General features: G+C 40.7%; 1 protein-coding gene across 1 annotated transcript in view; it reads left to right on the top strand.

Annotated features, from left to right (window-relative positions):
- The first annotated feature begins 14,623 nt into the window (after positions 1-14,623).
- LOC148022370 (DNA gyrase subunit B, chloroplastic/mitochondrial-like) overlaps positions 14,624-19,332 on the top strand; it is a 96,572-nt gene continuing 91,863 nt past the window's right edge. The window contains exons 1-4 of the mRNA XM_087697993.1: positions 14,624-14,920; positions 15,311-15,434; positions 15,553-15,633; positions 15,732-15,845. Coding sequence (XP_087554119.1) covers positions 14,682-14,920; positions 15,311-15,434; positions 15,553-15,633; positions 15,732-15,845 — 558 coding nt within the window. The 5' untranslated portion in view covers positions 14,624-14,681. The remainder of the gene's footprint in view (positions 14,921-15,310; positions 15,435-15,552; positions 15,634-15,731; positions 15,846-19,332) is intronic.

Genomic DNA, 19,332 nt, shown 5'->3' on the forward strand with positions numbered 1-19,332 from the left:
TTTGGGTTTCATGAGCTTTCAATGCCCTATGATCTAAGAGGGAGTACTTGGGTTAGTTACATGCTTTTGTGGATGTCAAGTACATGGGTTTCATGAGCTTTCGGTGCCCCTGTGATCCAAGAGGGAATACTTGGGTTAGCTACATGCTTTTGTGGATGTCAAGTATTTGGGTTTATGATCTAGGAGGAAGCTATGTTGTTGTGACTGATACGAGGTGATTTTTTAGGTTTTGGTCCTAGAGCCATCCATATGTTGATATGCATGATTTTTTGTGAGATGGGTATTTGACCATTTGGACTCGATAGGCTGCATAGTGTGGCACATGTGAGAGGATGTGCACATTTGGACGAGATAGATGTTGTGTGGCTACACATTCAGTGAAGGAAAATCAAGTGAAGAACATTTAAAGAAGGATTTCAAATATATGCTTGCAAGATACTTACTCATGATTCTAACAAGTTTCTTTAAGGATCAAAACAAGTTCATCTTTGGGTAGATCTAAATACATGCAAGGACTTATCTTGAGTGCTATAATTGTCCAAGCCTCAATATATTAAAAAGCAATGTGTTTTCCAAAAAATGGTAATTATAGCTATTTTGAGAGAAATTTCATAAATTTTCTCATGTAGGCTTGTGGATTAGGTTAGTTTCTTTGATTTGAGTAATTGCACGACCCTATTCAATGTTTGTATGTGAAAGTTATGGTGGAAACAAGTTGTAGGGCTATTGTCTTAAAGAATTTGTGACAATTATATGGTTTCCTTGGATGTATGCTATCCTAAAGATTGAGGAAATACTTTCTAATATTTTAAAGGGTCAATATTGCTCCAATACATGAGATTTTGATATATATGCAGTGTTTTGGTACTAGACTCTTGTATGCTTATTCTAGGCTTGATTTTGGGATACAAATACATTATTTTATGCTTGTATTAATAAATCTTTTAGGCTAAATAAATAATATTTGAAGCAAAACTACTAGCTCCATTGCCATACCAATAAGAATGTGGGGGCATGCTTGATCCTGAGCCTCGAGATAGAGAATACCAAAGAGAAGAATGATGACGACCATGGCCTAGACTAAGGTGTATGGATGGCTAGGGTATGAAGGGGGAAAATTGTAGTCCCTCGATGAAAAATGAGAATAGTGAGTGATCCCCTTTGAAATTGGAGGAAGAATATTCCCCTTTGAAGCCCCCTTTAAATCCCCCTTTGATGGAGATAAAAAATCTAAAAAACTCATGAATAACACCCTTTTATGAATCTAATGACAAAGGAATGACCATCAATAGTGCTGAAGGTGTCAGAGGATGTGATGGAATAGAGGCTAGACAACTCCCAAGGGTGCCCTCTAAAAACTGAGTGAGAAAGGGAGGGGAGGGAGGGATAGCATTGATCTACTCAAAAAGCAAGGGACTGCATCACATATGATCTCCTTGATGTCCTCATCAAAGTTGGTGTTTGTGGAAGCATACAAAGGAGGTGAAATGTGCAACTCTTATATGTAGAAATTACATGGCATAGCAGACAGAATCTGAGCAAGGAGTAGAGAACACATAGCAAATATGAGAAGAATAGAGACTGCTTTAATTTCAAATGGATAGATACGAAGATGATTCTCTCCACTCGTGCGCTTCCATTGTGAAGCTTAGATGGCGATCCAAACAGATGATAGGCGAAGAGCTTAAGGTTAGTTGGAAGAACTCTAACTGAGTGAAAGATAGATTGATGATGGCTTTAGAGGGGTCTTCCTTTTACAGCCCAAGAAGATAGTCTAGTCAACATGTTTGACCATATTATGAATCTTCCCTAGTCAACCACCAAGGAATATTCCAAATAATATTCCCTTTATCATTGATTAGGGGCCGTTGGCTCCCCTGAGATTCCCTAGCCAAGGGTTGTTTCCCACAGCCCTTGAATCCCAAAATAGGGCCCTGATAGTTCCCACACCTCGCAACTCCATGCATTGTGCCTCGAGTTACTACAACATAATTACTCTATCTAACCCAAAGGATAAATCCACAAAGGTCACCCTTTTTTTTCCATCTGGTCACATAGACCTCATTTGACATATAAGTCAGGACCCACCCATTGTCCATGCCCACACATGGCTTCTCCTCATCATAATGGGAGCCTTACAATGCACCTCCGCCTAACCGCCCACGTATTACTACATTGACAGTACCCGCCACTGCACACTGCCAATGGAGGAGGGCGTCCATCACCATCACTTTATTCTTTATTGTTTTAGTGACAGTTTGGATAAAGGAAGGCCTACTCACACATTGTGACTATTGGAGTTTCCATTTTGTGTCTCTCTCTTTCTTGTTGTTGCTCTCTCACCATAGCTCTACCAAGTAAGCTTTGATCCTTCTCGCCTTTCAACTAGTATCAAAGCATGGATTTATGACTACTCGAGCTTGGTTCATGACTCCTTCAGTTTCCTATTGATTACCTACACTCATTAAGTCTCCTTCCCGGCAACCATAGCCGACTCTCTCGAGCTCCAGTCACTCCCTGACTTCTTGAGCACCTTCCTGGCCCCTTTGGGCACTTTTAGGGCATTCCAACAAAGGTATTCATTCATCTTCTTCAAGATTTCATGTTCATTACAGGTCTACAAGTCTGAGAAGAAGAAGAGGGAAGTACCATTGTATTTTGCTGGCTCCATATCTTAACATAGGCCTTTGTGGGGCACCTTAGGCTTGTTGTTGCCTTCTTTGGCACCCCCTTGAGTTTCCTACCACCCTGATTAGCACAAAAATGTGAGCAGCAACCCCATATAGTCAGCCTGAATTTGCACCAATTTATGGCAGCCCTTGGATAGCTCATCGTAGTCATTGGCAGCCTCATTTGGGCATTATACACTTGGTTTATGCTTGGCATTTGATCCCGAGCCTTGGCATTGAGCATTGATGTGATCTACTTCAGGTTTGAGACTGTTATACATGGTTTATAGGGAGCCCACAACAGTGCTACATTAGCATTTTATGTATGGACCACCTTGGCATTGACATTGGTTGCTCGGTTGGGTCCCAAATGCTCCCCAAATGATAGGGGAATGTATGCTTATGATGTGAGATGCTTTTGGGGCTAAATTTTCTCAACCTTTTACTATTTTACACAATCCATAGGCAGCCCAAAATAGGGCAACCCCCTGTCATTACATTTTATGCTAATGCTACATGGTCATTTGATGCCTAATTGGTGCTTATAAATATGGGAAAGTATGCCTATGGTTTTGAGCTTGGATTAAGCCACTATTTGATTGGTTTTGGACATTTATTTGTGCTAGAATATTCAAGGCTAAAGCTCATTTGCTTATGTTTGGATATGCCTATTGGATTCGACTATGTCTTGGATGTATACATTGATGTAGTGACTCAAGGGGATCGATATAGAGCTTGGATTTACTCTCGAATCATTGGTTGAGCTTCAGCTCACTTCACATAGCATTTGAATCTCCATCTTTAATGTACTTATGGCATGTACTTTGCTAATGTCTAACTGGTCTTGACATGCTTGACTTATGTTATTCCTATACATGCTAGTTACATTGTCTTGGAGTTGATTGCTATTGCAACTTACTTGGGCTTTTGAATTCTCAGAGCTTACTTTGGCTATTTCTTAGCTTGCCAAAGTTACAGTTTGGATGTACTTGATGTCTATGGATGCTATAGAGCCTATATGCTCAGGATGTCTCATTAATGTTTGATCTTGGACACTTGTCACTGCTGCACTCGTACATGTTTTGTTCGAGCTTTCTTGCTTGACATTTATGGCTTTTGTGCCAGTGGGAGCATCTTGATATGCTTGATAGACATAGAGCAAGTGGATTTATGCTACTTAAGCATTCGGATACTTGAGACTGGGATCTTTACTTGGATGTTGCATCGTTGATATGCCATGGTCCTCACAGATGTACTTGGCTTATTTGCCCTACTACACAGGGGGTGTGCCGGCTTACTAACGGATTCATTTGACATGCTTGGGTGTTTGCTCGATGTTTGTATGATTGTCACATGTTGTTTTATGCCCGCTTGATGCTGGTTATGCTTTGACAATCAGTGATTGACTCGATGCATTCATTTTACCTACAGTTTGCTCTCATTGTACTTGGCTGTAATTTATTATAGCAAACAGTTATGCATGGATTGTGATGTATTTTTCATGTTGAATCATCTTGATTTTATGTACTTTTGATGGTACTTGGTGGGCAACATCATTAGCTATCAGCTCGTGGTCATTTTACCTTGGTTTTGGTGGTATTTTGGCTGTTTACAGCAATTTACAGTAAGTAGCTTTGAACTGTCTACACCGTTTTGGATTGTAGTATGGCATCTTTTTCCACTGACAGTGCTATCTTCAACATCACTAAACTTGATGGTACGAATTATGCCTATTGGAAGAGCCAAGTTTGGCAGGTATTTGTGCAGAAATTGCTGACAAAACCACTAAGGCTGCATAGAGAGCAACCTGAAACTATGATTGATGACGAATGGATGGAGCTTGATGAGTTATGCAAGTCCACCCTCATCTTGTCTCTCATTGAATAGGTGCATTACAATGTGGTTGAGGAAGCACAGAGTGCTTGGCAACTTTGGGATAAGATCAAGAACCTCTATGACAAGAAAATTCCAACAAGTTAGATGTATTGGCCAAATCAGCTTATGGACCTGCTCATGAAGGAGAATATGATGATATCTTCTCATTTGAGCCAGTTCCATGCTATTCTTAGGAATTTGACTTCGCAGGGCATTACCTTCAATGATGAGGTTACTCCATTGTTTTTGCTTGGGACTTTGAGTGAGTCATGGGATGTATTCCGCACTACCTCAGCCTTATGTGCTCCTACTACCACTTTGAAGTTGCCTGATGTAGAGAGTACTCTTCTGCAGAAAGAGATCAATCATAAGAACTTGGATGCCTCTCATGTGTCACATGTTTTGACTATTAAAGGTAGAGATTGTAATGGAAAGAATGGTCATGGCAGAGACTCATAGAAGTTTAGGTCTAAGTCGCATGGTAAGTCGCACAGCAAGTCTCATGGGAGAAATGCTAATGTGACATGTCACCATTGTGGCAAGAAGGGTCATATACACCGACAATGTCATGAGTTGTGCAATAAGAAGCGCAAAGAGAAGGGGAAAGACAAAGTACAAGAAAATTCATCCGATCGTAGCATTGTGCCTACGAAATCCAGTGTGAAAATCAAGGAGATAAATGTCATGCACTGATGACTCCGATAGAGAGTACGTACTTGCAACTAGTTCTTATAATGCTACGCCGTTGATTGAGGTCACTCTATGTATGCGTAGTACTAGCTTTTGGATTCTGGTGCTTCTTTTCATGTTACACCATGCCATGAGTGGTTTCACTCCTACTGCACTGTCTCTGGTTCAGTTCACTTGGGTGATGACATGTCACTTGCTATTGTTAGCATTGGGGATGCACAACTGTAGTTCTCTACTCTGGCAGTACTTTTCTGGTACAAGATGTACGTCATGTACCTGCACTCACAGGTAATCTTATGTTAGCACGGTAGCTTGATGATGCTGGGTTTCATGTCTCTTTTGGGGATTCTATCTAGAAGATCACGCGTGGCAGACTTGTGCTTACTAGAGGTGCCAAGGTTGGCAACCTCTATCCTCTTGTATTTGATGGATCCTCTGTTGATCATGTTTTGTCTATGGGTTCCATCCCACATGTATCTCTTTTGGCATGCCCGTTTGGGCCATATGTCCTTGAAGGGAATGAAAATGCTTTCTAGTTTGTAGTACTTACCGCCCCTGGACTATCCATGTTTTGATTCATGTGAGCGTTGTCTTTATGGTAGACTAACTAGGAATACACATAAGAAGTTTGGTAGGACACGCATGAGTAAACCCTTGGCATTGGTACATTCGGATGTCTGTGAGCCCATGTCATGTCAATCTATAAATGGTGCAAAGTATTTTGTGACGTTTATTGATGATTTTTTGTGTAAAGTCTGGGCTTATCCCATTAAGCTAAGTCAAATGTCTTGACTGTGTTTTAGAGATGGCTTGCATTAGTTGAGAACCGAACTAGGCATAGGTTGAAATGCCTTAAGACTGATAATGGGAGAGAATATGTATCACGTGCCTTTGAGTAGCTATGTGACGAAAGAGGTATTAAGCATCAATTGACCGCCCCCTATACCCCACCCCAAAATGGTTTGGTTGAGTGGATAAATAGAACCATCCAGGAGTGTGTACGCAGTATGCTTAACCATGCAGATCTACCATAGACCTTTTGAGCTGAGGCAGTTAGTACAACTATGCATATCATAAATAGATCACCTTCCAGTGGTTTGGATTTCCAGGTTGCAGAGGAGGTATGGACTAGGAAACCTTCGTCTTATGCGCATCTACGTGTCTTTGGACGTGAGGCATACTACCATGTGCCCAAGGACAAGAATAGTAAGCTAGATCCTAAGAGTGTCAAATGCATTTTCCTTGTCTATGGAGATGTAGGTGAATTAGGTTACCACCTTTGGGATCCGCAGGCACGAAAAGTCATATGCAGCCATGATGTAGTCTTCCATGAAGACAATATGTATCAGCAACTTAAGAAGGTGGTAGAGATACACAGGGTTATATTCCAGGAGAAGCCACATGCTCTTGCACAACCAATTGGACAGCCTGCAACAACAGTTGGTCACATGGCCAGGGTGTTGGACAGGATGTTGGACATGTAGCAGAGTCTATAGTGAGACGGTCTACTAGACATAGACGTCCGCATGATAGATTTGAGCCCTCAATGCATTATGTCTTGGTTATAGATGCAAGACAATCTCTCACCTATGATGAGGCTATGCATAGGGGTGATAGTCACTCCTGGGAGAGGACTATGCAATTCTGAGATGGACTCCTTGCATAAGAATATGACTTGGGATTTGGTTGCATTGCCTAAAAGCAATAAGGCTTTTCCGTGCAAATGGGTGTACAATCTAAAAAGCACCCCTAGAAACCCCAAGCCGGCCTATAAGGCAAGACTTGTTGCTAAAGGTTTTAAATAGGAGCACAGAGTTTACTTTGATGAAGTCTTTTCTGCTGTGGTTAAGATGACCACCCTACGCTTGGTTTTGGCCTTAGTCACGCAATTTGACTTGGACATGTATCAGATGGGTGATTCTTGCATGGGGATTTGCATGATGAGATTTACATGGAGTAGCCTAAGGGCTTTGCAAAACATGGCAGGGAGCACCTAGCATGCAAGTTGAAGAAAAGTATTTATGGCTTGAAGCAGGCACCTAGGAAATGGTATCATAAGTTTGATGCCTTTATGCAGTCACAAGGCTACAATAGGAGTGCCATGGATCCGTGTCTTTACAGAAGAAAGCTCGTGATGGCTTGTTGCTTATTTTGGTACTTTATGTGGATGATAGGCTGATAGTAGGGAAAGCTCATGATGAGCTGAATGCTCTTAAATATCAGCTGAAGAAGAGCTTTGAGATGAAGGACTTGGGACAAGACTCTTACATTCTTGGTATGCGCATTAAGTGTGACAGGCATCAAGGACTACTCTACCTCTCACTGAGGGAGTACATTCATAAAGTCCTTGAGCGTTTTCGCATGCAGGACATGAAGCCTATTGGTTATCCATTACATTCTTATGTGAAGGTCTCACAAACCGATTGTCTACAAACAGATGAGTAGAGGGCCCAGATGGCCAAGATCCCTTATGCATCAGCCATATGCAGTTTTATGTATGCCATGGTAGCCACTCGTCCTAATATTGCATTTGCAATTGGTATTGTGACACTCTATATAGCTACACATGGCAAGAAGCATTAGGATGCCGTGAAGGGCACAACAGATATGTGTATTTGCTATGGCAGCCAAGACACAAGAGTTGTGGAGTACACAGACTCTGATTATTCAAGACATGCAAATAGTAGGAAGTTCACTTCTGGCTATGTATTCACCTATGCTGGAGGTGCTGTCTCTTGGATATCCAGGGTTCAAAAGTGTACAGCTCTATCTACCACTGAGGCTGAGTATATTGTAGCCACTGAGACCTACAAGGAGGCCATATGGTTAGGCCGTTTGGTTTATGACCTTGGGATTGATGTTATACCTACACTGCATTTAGATTCTATGAGTGCTATTCAGCTAGCCAAGAATTCGGTCTTTCATGCAAAGATGAAACACATTGAGGTGAGGTATCACATCATATGTGGGGTCATGGCGGAAAAGTCTGTTGACCTTTTCAAGATCTTCACTAACAAAAATCCTATAGATCTACTCACGAAAAGCCTCACTACTGAGCACTTTGCCTTCCTCAGGCGTTGAATGAGATGACGTTTTTCCTCATCCTATTGTACATGTGTACATTGTATTGTCTTTTCTTTTTCTTTTCACTCCTCACTAGGACAGATTCGCCTTTAAGTGGGAGGTTGTTGGGAGTAAAGGCGCCTTTGCCTAGCCGCCCGTGTATTACTACATTGACAGTACTCGCCATTGCACACTACAAGTGGCAAGTGCCCATCACCATCACTTTATTCTTTATTCTTTTAGTGACAATTTGAATAAAGAAAAACCTGATCACACATTGTGACTGTTGGAGTTCCCATTTTGTGTCTCTCTCTTTCTTGCTCTTACTCTCTTGCCAGTACAAGGCTAATGGCGGCTTAGAAAAGTACAAAGACAAATCAATTGCACAAGGATTTTCATAGGTTGAAGGTTTTTATTTTTAAGAATCATTTGCTCCAACTGCTAGAATGACCACTATTCTCATTGCAAGTAGGTGAGCAGCCATACCTTGCTTATGCATCTCCTTCAACACTGCAAAACCAATGTGACTAAATTTTTCATGCCAAAGTTTACTTGTGTCAACACCAGCAATGGCTATAGGAGCACTTAGCTCACACAGGTTGTTCCTTCTTTTTCCTTTATCAACAACTTTACTAGCACTATTAATGATTTCTGCACCTGTCTTAGTGAACCTCACCTCATGGCCAAGATGAGCTATAGAAGCAAAACTGATAGCAGATTTCTCTTAATGTCTGGAATATGCAACACATTTGAAAGATTCTTGAGTTTAAAATTTGTAATAACAAAGAAAGTAGTACATGTGTCCTCAAGCAAGGCATTTTGCATCATTTCCAACTGTCATAATGATGGATTCTTGTAGAGGATTCATAGAACTATATAGACCTTTATTACGCTATCCAATACCCATGAGTCAGTGTTAGATATTTCTTGTGCTAAGAAACACACTTTCTCAATGGTCGCCATAAATAACTCCAACTCTACTGCTATCTGCTTCCCTTAGTCTTCACGATGCCATTATTTTCATCTACCTTCTCGACATGAAAATCTACAATTGCATTTCCTTTTTTCTTGCAATAGAAGTATTCCCCTTGAAACTTTTTCTCACCACCCTTTTTATTTTTGTCACTGTTCTTAGTAGAGGAACCACCTTTTCCTTTCACATCGGCGAAGAATGCAACATCTCCATTACTACTACCTTCTTAGGCTTTAAGCCGCAACTCCTCCACCAATAGTGCACAAAATTCCTCAAATGTCAAAGCTTGGGGTCTCCCTTGAGTACTTAGGGAAGTTACTAATCCATCAAACTTTGGTGGATAAATCCAAAGATACCTCTGAGCTAGCTCGTCACTAGTCTTTTATATCCCATCATTAGCCATCTGGTCACACAAATTCTTGATTCGAGTGATGAATGCTTCAATTGTCTCTCCTTCGGCAAACTTATCTGCTACTACTTTATTCTCCAAATTCTAAATCCTTATTTGATTTCACATTTTGTACTGACTCCTCAATACGTTTTGAGTCTTCGATGCCTTGGTTATATGTTGAATCGAGGTCAAAACATTGTTAGAACAACTTGTAACGGAAGCACACAATGCATGTGTTTCTCTGTTTCCAAGCTTGTAGAAGATCCGCTTTGGAGAAATCATAACACTCAAATTTGATGGGTCAAGGATGGGTTGTGGTTTTGAGTCAATGCCCAATACCGTCTCTAGAAGCTCATAAGAATCAAGGATAGTTGTGATTTTAAACTTCCACTAAGTGTAGTTTTACCATCTAACTTGCCTTTGTTGAAGGTTGGTGGATGAATCCTCAATGTTTGAATTGCTGATATAGCACCACCACCACCACCTGATGCGCCAACACCACTACTTGATGTAACAAATGACATTTCTTCTATTTTCTGTTGAAGCCCTTGCCTCTTGTGTACTCTTCACTTCAAAGAGCCCCTTCGGCTCCAATAACATGTGGAAATTACACAATATAGTTGACAAAATTTGAGTAAGCAGTAGGGAACACATAACAAATATGATAAGAACAAATACTGCTTTAATTTCAAACGAATTGTTACAAATATGGCTCAATCCACCCATGCACTTCCACTGTGAAGCTTAGATTGCAATCCAGATAGATGCTAGGCAAAGAGCTTAAGGGTAGCTGAAAGAATATGTGAAAGATAGATGAATAATAGCTTTAGGGGGGTCTTCCTTTTATAGCTCGAGAAGGTAGTTTGGTCAGCATATTCGACCATATTATGAATATTTCCTAGTTGATTTGGGAATATTCTAGAAAATACTCCTTTTACCATATCAAGCTTGGGGCACTATCCTTGGACCCTTGTTACGGGGGCCACTGGTTCCCCCTGAGACTTCCCAGCTAGGGGCTACTTCCATGACCCAAGACCCCAAAATAGGTGCCCCTGATAACTCCCACACCCAAGAAATAAACCCATCAAAAGCATATAATTCCAAAAGCTCTTTCCCTCTTGCTTAAAACATAATCTCTCGCAAATCAATATGCAGTTGTATGACCATTGCAAAACATATCCAAATCCCAATACACTCGTAGGTTCAAGTCCTTCTATACTTAGAAGGTGCCTGCCTATAAGTTCCTTTCATCTAACGCAACTTGATGCATTGTGCATCGAGTTGCTACCAACATAACTACTTTATCTAACCCAAAGGTGAGGCATTAAGCATATCTAGCATTATGGAGCCATGGTTAGGCAATAGCCTTTGTTGTGTACACATCAAAATGACATTGTATAAATTATCTAGAAGAACTTATTTTATTCAAAGAATTTCCATCCTTAGTTAACCATAAAGCACAAGACATCTCTTCTTCCAACAAGGATATATTTATTAAGAACAATGCTACGACTATTAGACTTATCATGAATTTCATCCTTGTCTTTCTTCTTACACTTATCATCACATGTCTTATGGCATTCTGGCCTAATATGACCCTACTTCTCATAATAATGGCATGTAAGAGGAGAGGCTTTACGACCATGAGACTTATTGGGAGATTGCCCGCAAGACTAAGACCTCTACAAGTCTCTACCATAACAATCATTACCGCTCTTATCATCGTGTCTGTCCCTAATGATCAATGCACGAGAAGTATGGGTTGCATCCACACTCTTTCTATTTATCTCATTTGTGAGTTAAGGCACCCTTAACATCCTGGAGTTTCAAACCATCCTTAAATATATTAGCACACATAATAGTATGAAAAGTGTCCCATGACTCAAGAAGTGTCACAAGAAAGAATAAGGGAGAAAGATTGTACTCAATGCCCTGCGAAGTCAACTGGCTGAAAATTGAATGAAACTCATTCAAATGCATGGACATCCTAGTCCCTTCATGTAAAGGCCCATGAGTTGTTGGAACCATAGCATCTTAAAAAGCATAACCATACCATTTGGATACCAAAATAGCATCCCTAAAGCATCAAACATGCATCATGGAATTTACTATTTATTATCCAAACTAGAGCTATTCTATTCTGTGTGAAACAAAGAACATAAGATTACATGGAATAAACTTTGTGAGTACTCAAATATGTAGCTTTCTCATCATGCTCTTTGTTTCTAGCTATAGAATGTTTGAATTAGATACCATATGCAAAAGTTATGGCCAACATATGATAGGGCTATCGAGCTGCTATAGTTGTCCACAACTTTTACAACATGCTTTATATCCACTCAAAATGAATAGAATGACTGCTTCTCAGCTTAATAAGCACTTAACAAGGCTCAACTAAGCCCTGTGAAGCTTCTCGACAAGACATGAGTAAGTTGGAATAAGACAAAAGAAGGAAAGACTTAATGCATACCTTGGGAGGAAGAAACAATAGCTACCATGAAGCCTTGAGTTGAAGCTTTGAATCCAAGGTAAAGCAAAGGATGAAGAAGCCCTGCGAATGTTTGGCTTTGATACTAATTGAAAGATAACACATGAGTGGAAGTAAACAAGTGAAAGCAAGAGCTATAGTGGATAGAGCAAGAGAGCAAGAGAGAAACATATCATATGTGAGAACTCCAATAGTCGCAATGTGTGATCAACCATTCCTTATTCAATAGTCACCGAAAGACATCATATGTGGGAACTCCAATAGTCACAATGTGTGATCAACTTTTCCTTATTCAATAGTCACTAAAAAGAATAAAGAATAAAGTAACAGTGATGGGCATCTGCCACCTATAATGTATAGGTGTGCAGTCATAGTGTGTGAAGTAAATACAGGGCACTGTAGGCACAAGCGCCTTTGTCCCCAACATCTACTTACTTTTTTGCACTCTCTTTTACAAAACCAACGAAGAGGGGACACTCTAAAGGCTTTCCCTAGCCTAGCTTTATTTGAAAACTTGCTCATCAACATCTTCCATAATATTAAGTCAAGTTTCTAGGCCGTTGTTGACTTTCAAACTCTTGAGACTTTTATTCCAAGTGCTTACCTTAGTTTTGGTATTTTATTTCTTCCAATGTTCGATTACTTTTTGAATGTACAATTGGGACTTTCTAAAAAAATCCTTCCATTTCTTGCACTTCCAAAGAAGCATTCTTGTAGGTGAGATCGTGTACTTGGCCATTATAGTATGTTTGTTGATTCCAATGGAAGTTGCCAATCCTCCCTCTTTCTCTCCAAGATTTGTGAGCCACCTGGCTTCTTCTTCACTTAGATCAATGGATTGAGTAAACTTTGTTATTGCTAGAAGGTCTACTTATTGGGTGCTCTAGACATCATCCCATCTAACTATCCCCATCAATGATAGTTTTCAAACCATAATTGGGTTCTTGTCCTTTGGGAAGACTGACAACGAGGAGGGGTCTCCGTTCTTGCCATGGTCGTCACCCATTTTGCATTCGAGAACAAGTTTCTCGATGAATTAACAAGGGCGTGGGCTACTTGTGACTCCTTAACTTTGATTATTTTGTCTACTATGATTACGTTTGACCACTCTATGTTGCCCAATGCTTCAGTCTTTATTTCTACTTTGACTAGCCATTCTCTTATCAGAATGGTATAGAGCTAATTACTCTTTGTCCTTGAAGAAGACAAACAACAACATTGGAGACTTTTTTTTGAGGTTTAGAAGGCCAAGCTTTCCTCTAGCCTTTAGTGCTATTGTCATCTCCTATGAAATGCTTCTCCACTTCTTTCTTCCTCAGTTCTTTCTTTTGGATTCTATGGCATGTTGCATTGCTAAATGCAAAAGACCATTGATAAGTAGATTAACATGAAGGTTAGTAACATCTTAATAAGTACAAGTCATCCCCTAAAAGCTTAGGGGGTTGCCCTTCTTACTATCGATCTCCTCCATTGGTTTGCCCTCCACTTAGCCCACTCTTTACATCGTGGGGACATCCACCCTTGGAGGGCAACCCAAGTATTTAAAGACTTGGCATGGTTGAATGGTTCAATTGTTTTGAAGATGAGTCAATCATGGTTGAAGATGGTTGGAGGGCAGCCCAAGTATTTAAAGATTTGGGCATGGTTGAATGGTTCAATCGTTTTGAAGATGAGTCAATCATGGTTGAAGATGGTTGGAGGGCAGCCCAAGTATTTAAAGACTTGGCATAGTTGAATGGTTCAATCATTTTTGAAGATGAGTCTATCCGTTATTGAGGCAAGTCCGTAGCTTACCTAGTTGGACCATTTATGTCTTGCTTGGGTTGACAATAGATCTTGATAAAGTAGAGAAGTCCACATATACCTCCATGAGATTGGTCGTCGACTACTCTTCTATCTTTGTTATGTTGGAATAATCATCGATGAAGAATTGGAATGATGCAAAGAGATTGGTAATCTCCTAATTGCTCCTTGCTATAACTTATTGTCCAAATTTCTTAATAAAGGGTTTGTGATTGGAGCATAAGGAGGGGGGCCAAGAAGCACTCTTGTCTTATTGACCTCTCAAGATTGAAAGGCATAGAGACATTGCCGTTCTAATGAACATTCTGGCAGTGGTGTTTGAGTCATTTGGACATAGCGGCCATTAAAATCCCACCATGCTCATCACCTTTGCAATTAAATGCCAGCTAAATTTGTCGTAAGCTTTTTCAACGTCCACGTTTATTTAGGACAAAGTTCGACCCTTGACTTCAAGTTGAGAACTTTATCTCGGAATTTTCCTTTCATGGATAAAGTTGTGTTGCATTGGGTGAATAATCATATCTAGCATGTATTTGATTCTTTATGCCATTGTGAGAAGGTATTTTATCAAGCGACTTAGGGGTTAACTTTATCAGCCCTTGACTTGTTTCTTTAGGAAGAGCTCCTTTCATGTATTGACATTAAGCAAAGATGTTTTGTAAACACTGCCGCCAAAGTATTTAATTTGTTTGATGATACTTGTGAAAAGAGCAAGAAGCCACAGCAAAGATGGCGCCTTGCTCTTGTTCAGCGGCAGCTGTGGTGGCGTCCTCGTCGGCTGCCGCGGTAGCCGCGGCCATGGCCATGGCCTCCTCGTCGTCCTCCTACCCCCGCATCCTCAACCTCGTCCGGCATGGCGCCGCGAAAGTTCCCGCCAGCTGCAGTCTCACCGTTCATGGTGCCCTCGCGTTTCGCCGGAGCATGATTTTGTGTTCAAAGCAGCTGCACTGCTCCCCTCTTCTTCCCAGGTCGGTCTTTATTCACGTTATCCTTTCATCGTTTCGTGCTTAGGAGTCCTTTTGGACGTTTGGATGGATGAGTAGTCACCTCGTACTGTCATTATCATGACAAACTGTGCAACCTCACCATATTTCCGCCTCATGAATCACCGAAGGTTGCATTTATTCGTATTTGAGTAACTTTCCATTTGGTTTGATGGGCTGCATTATCTGCTGAGGAATTCTGTTTAAATCTCGGAAACATTTGGAAACAAATGCTATGCTCTTATTGGCTCCCGAGGGCATGTATGGAATAGCTTGAGAACTCATGATACAACATGGGATAAAGTGTGCACACTGGATCATCCGTGTTTTCTACCGCTCTGGTTCAGAGTCTCAAATGGATGTCTTGTCCTGCAGGAATCTTGGCTGTATATGCGAGAGGAAATTTATGTCACATCGAGCATTTGCTATGTCTACTTTTGCTGTCGAGGCACCTCCTAGTGAAGCTGCAGCAGCTGCTTATGATGCAGGACAGATTCAGGTGTGCAAATTGGTTTTTGTACTTTTTATATTGCTTGAGGACGTAGAAAACCAATCTATCACGGACTTTGTTTTTGTGCATTTGAAGTCAAAATCTTAGTTTTTGTTGTTTGTTCAAGGTATTGCAAGGATTGGAGGCAGTTAGGAAGAGACCTGGTATGTATATCGGCAGCACAGGTTCTCGAGGACTGCACCACCTGGTAATCAATATTTAGTATCTGGTAATGGCTTAGAGTTATCATATGTCCCAAACTAAAGAGGTTGCCTGTTTCTAACCTTCAAAAGGATGGGTGTCCAGGTTTATGAGGTGCTAGACAATGCTATTGATGAAGCTCAGGCGGGCTTTTCAAAAAGAATTAACGTGGAGCTGTTTGCAGATGGTTCTGTCTGTGTCACAGATGATGGTCGTGGGGTCAGTGTCATCTTGACTTTTGTTTGTTTGTTAAGGCATCTTTTTGAGCTTAACGTTTTAAAATGAGAATACCTGTCAAAGTATCAATAAAAGAACTTGGACAGAACATAAATTGGAGGATAAAATGCTTTATGCACATGTTTGTAAGGTGCAAGATGTTTACTGTGGCAAAATTTTAGGCATACATGTAAGAGTTGGCATTGAAAGAGGTGAAATCATAATGCATACTTTCTAGAGCATATATTCGATTTTGACACATCATACAGTTGCAGGTGAATACTTTCCAAACGGCGTTATTGAACAGTTGACTGAATGCAAATCATTCACATTGTCTTCATGAGTTGGAGTTTCTAGAGTTGCATTTTTCTTTTAGGTTCGGCATGTAGATGGAGATAGCACAAGCATAGTCGTGTTGATGTGGAGAGTATTTATGGACATAGATAAACATAGTGTGATAAGCCTTGTGACATGATACGAAAGTTGATATTGCCAATTTTCGCTGTGTGTGATCATGTGTCTGTTTCATTTTTGAAAAAGTGATGTGAACATGTGTCTTTCAGATACTGAATTTCTTCAAATAACTCAAGAGATACTTAACATTTTTTTGTGAATGTGCATTGCTCTTATTTCTGAGAAGCGATGCAAGTGTTGTGAGAATTAAATTGGAAAAGGAGGAGAAGCCTATTAGAGAGATTTCTCAACAACAACTAAATCAAGCTGATCTTAAAATCAGATCTCTAACAAACTTACTGGAGAAATTTAAGGCATACAAATACATATCATGCTTGAGGAAATACAAACTTATCAAAGGATTAAGCTCCTAATATTACAAAGCTTAGGCCACAAAACCTAGTGAGGCATGGTATATAAGGGCATGTTCACTTTATAATCTGGTCGGGAAGGAAATTAGTGGCAATGATACCATTAGGATAAGGATGAAGGGCTACAATTTGAGGGACCATATAAGCAAAGAAATTGACTGATTCAGACTGGACTGCATCCTTATAGCCCAATTGGAATAAAAAAGAACAAAAGTGTCTACCCAAGACTCACACATAATTAGCATTGACATGATGACCAACAAAAGCAAGGTTTATTGTTTTCTTGAAGAATCTCCTCTTGCTTGAACTTAAAGCAATTGACCCCCAACCAAGTCCACAGGGCTCTTGAATCTGCTAAGAATCTCCTTAAGAATAAGAACTCTTACCCTTATAGTATGTCAGACTTAAAGGCTAAGGTATCCAACTTGTTTTGAGTTCATATGGCCTACACTTTGTGCGAATGACTGCCTTGGAAGGTTCTATGACCTCACATAGTCTTCTATCTTTGATATTTCGCGGTCTTTGGTTGCAATTAGGGAACCCTTGTAATTGCTCTACACTTGTAGCTATTACATGGATGACTCTCTGTGAGGCTTGTCTTGGGAGAAAACCCTTGGTTTCTTATTTTTGTGTTTTTGGCTTTGGTATTTATTTGCATGCTCCTTAGGAGAGGGGCAAGTTGGACTCTGTAAGTCCAAGCTTCACATCCTCATTGTTTAGTAAACCTACCCAAGCCTATCACTTCTATGATATTGTCTCTAGGAAGGTCATTGTTGGTTATGGTGTTGCCTTCCTTAAAGATAATGTCTAAATTCTAATGTACTACTCTACAAGGTGATCCCTAGCACAAACACAACCCTTCACTATTAAGGAGCCACCTTTTTGCGTTAGCTTCTACCTTTGCTTCCTACTTAGCAGAGGTCCCCTCCTCCATTCCCACCTTCACCACAGGTTACCCCACAGGCTTCTCTCCATGCCTAGTTTAGCTAGTTGGGATTCCCATAGGTTTCACCACCCATTCTAGTGAGGCCTAAGCCTTGGTGGGTAGTTCCAGATTTGCTAGTGTTGGGGGTTATGAGGAGATGAGCCGGATAGGATTTAATTCTAGAGTTCATCCCATTGTAGAAACCATTCAAGATGGCTTTAGGGGTCACAAAGGATTTGACATTTGGAGCGACAACGACAATATGCTAGTTTACTTAGTGTGAACCATGCTCTTATGGACATGACTATGGAGGACAGAGAGCCTACTTCAGTTTAGGAGGTTTTGAGACATGATACTTGGTGACGTGCCATGTAGGATGAGCTTGATTCCGTTGAGTGGAATCATACTTGGTGTTTGGTTCCATGTCCTCTACGGAGGAAGGTGGGTGGGTTTAGATGGGTCTATGAAACCAAGTATTGGGCCGATGGAACCTTGGACAGAGTGCAAAGCCAGCCCTATTGCCAAGCATCTTGTCTAGAGTCCTTGCTTGGACTTTGTTCAGACCTTTGCCTTGTCTATTCGTACGTCAACAAGCAAGGTGATCTTGGCATTGGCTGCCCATCACAGGTGGCTCGTTTACTAGATGGATGTGAAGTTAGCCTTCTTGAATGGTGATATCTAGGAGAAGATTTATGTTGAATAGCCACCAGAATTCCATGTCCCATGATCATAGGATGAGGTTTACTACTTATGGAAGGCCCTCCATGGTGGCATCGCCTGAAGGAAGCATCACGAGCTTGGTATTGATGGAACAACTACTTTTTTGTCTATGCCTTTTGGCAGTTAGATCATGAGCCTAACCTCCACTTTAGAATGTTAGGTGGGTTGGTGATTGTGTTGAGCCTTTAAATTTAGGGTTTTCATTAACCCATAACTAAGTCTCTTCAAACTAGCGCCAAAAGCACATCAATGCTTAAATATTATTATTTAATGGCTTATTTTTGGGAGTAGGTCAAATGCACCCCAAATCCTGTATAAATAGAAGCCTATACGAGTGCACCCTATCCCTGATTCATTATTCCAGCCAGCTATTGTCAGCCTTCTCCATGCCCATTGTTGTCTACACCCCTCTTTTGGCGGATACCTCAGTCTGGTGGTGCTTCTTGGAGGGCTGCCTCAGCTGTCCACACAGTCCTTCAGCTAGTCATAGATGACGGAGAGTCAGAACCACCAAAAACGATGAAAGCACGAGTGTCCTTCACCTCCCAACCACGCCTAGATAAGTGTTGGCCCTCTAACCCGATCCCTTTGCCAGCCGTCAACTTCCTGAAGTCCTACTATTCCTGGACTCCCTTACTCTCTAGGCTCCCCTTAACCCCATTCGGGCGCCCAAGAGCCCGGACGGTCATTCTCGTGCATGTTCCCCTAGATTTACCTTAATGTGACATTAAATGTCACTTTTAATATCACATTCCATATTTATGACCTTAATGTGACATTAAATATCACTTTTAATGTCACATTAATGTCACATTTCCTTCCCCTTAAGAATCGGTTTCGTCCTCGAAAACGATACTTGGAAGGTCTAACTGTAAATCGGGAAACCTTTTCTTTAAAGTACTTACTCGCTCCCATGTTGAGCTTTCTTCTGAACAATCTTTCCACTTAACCAAACATTCTTGATAAATAGTATTCCTCGTTCGCCTATTACGAACATTTAATATTTTTTCTGGTTCATGTG

Source organism: Lygodium microphyllum, chromosome 17 (genome assembly GCF_053477565.2).
Source record: "Lygodium microphyllum isolate KBCC chromosome 17, Lygodium_microphyllum_v1.1.10, whole genome shotgun sequence".
NCBI lineage: Eukaryota > Viridiplantae > Streptophyta > Polypodiopsida > Schizaeales > Lygodiaceae > Lygodium > Lygodium microphyllum.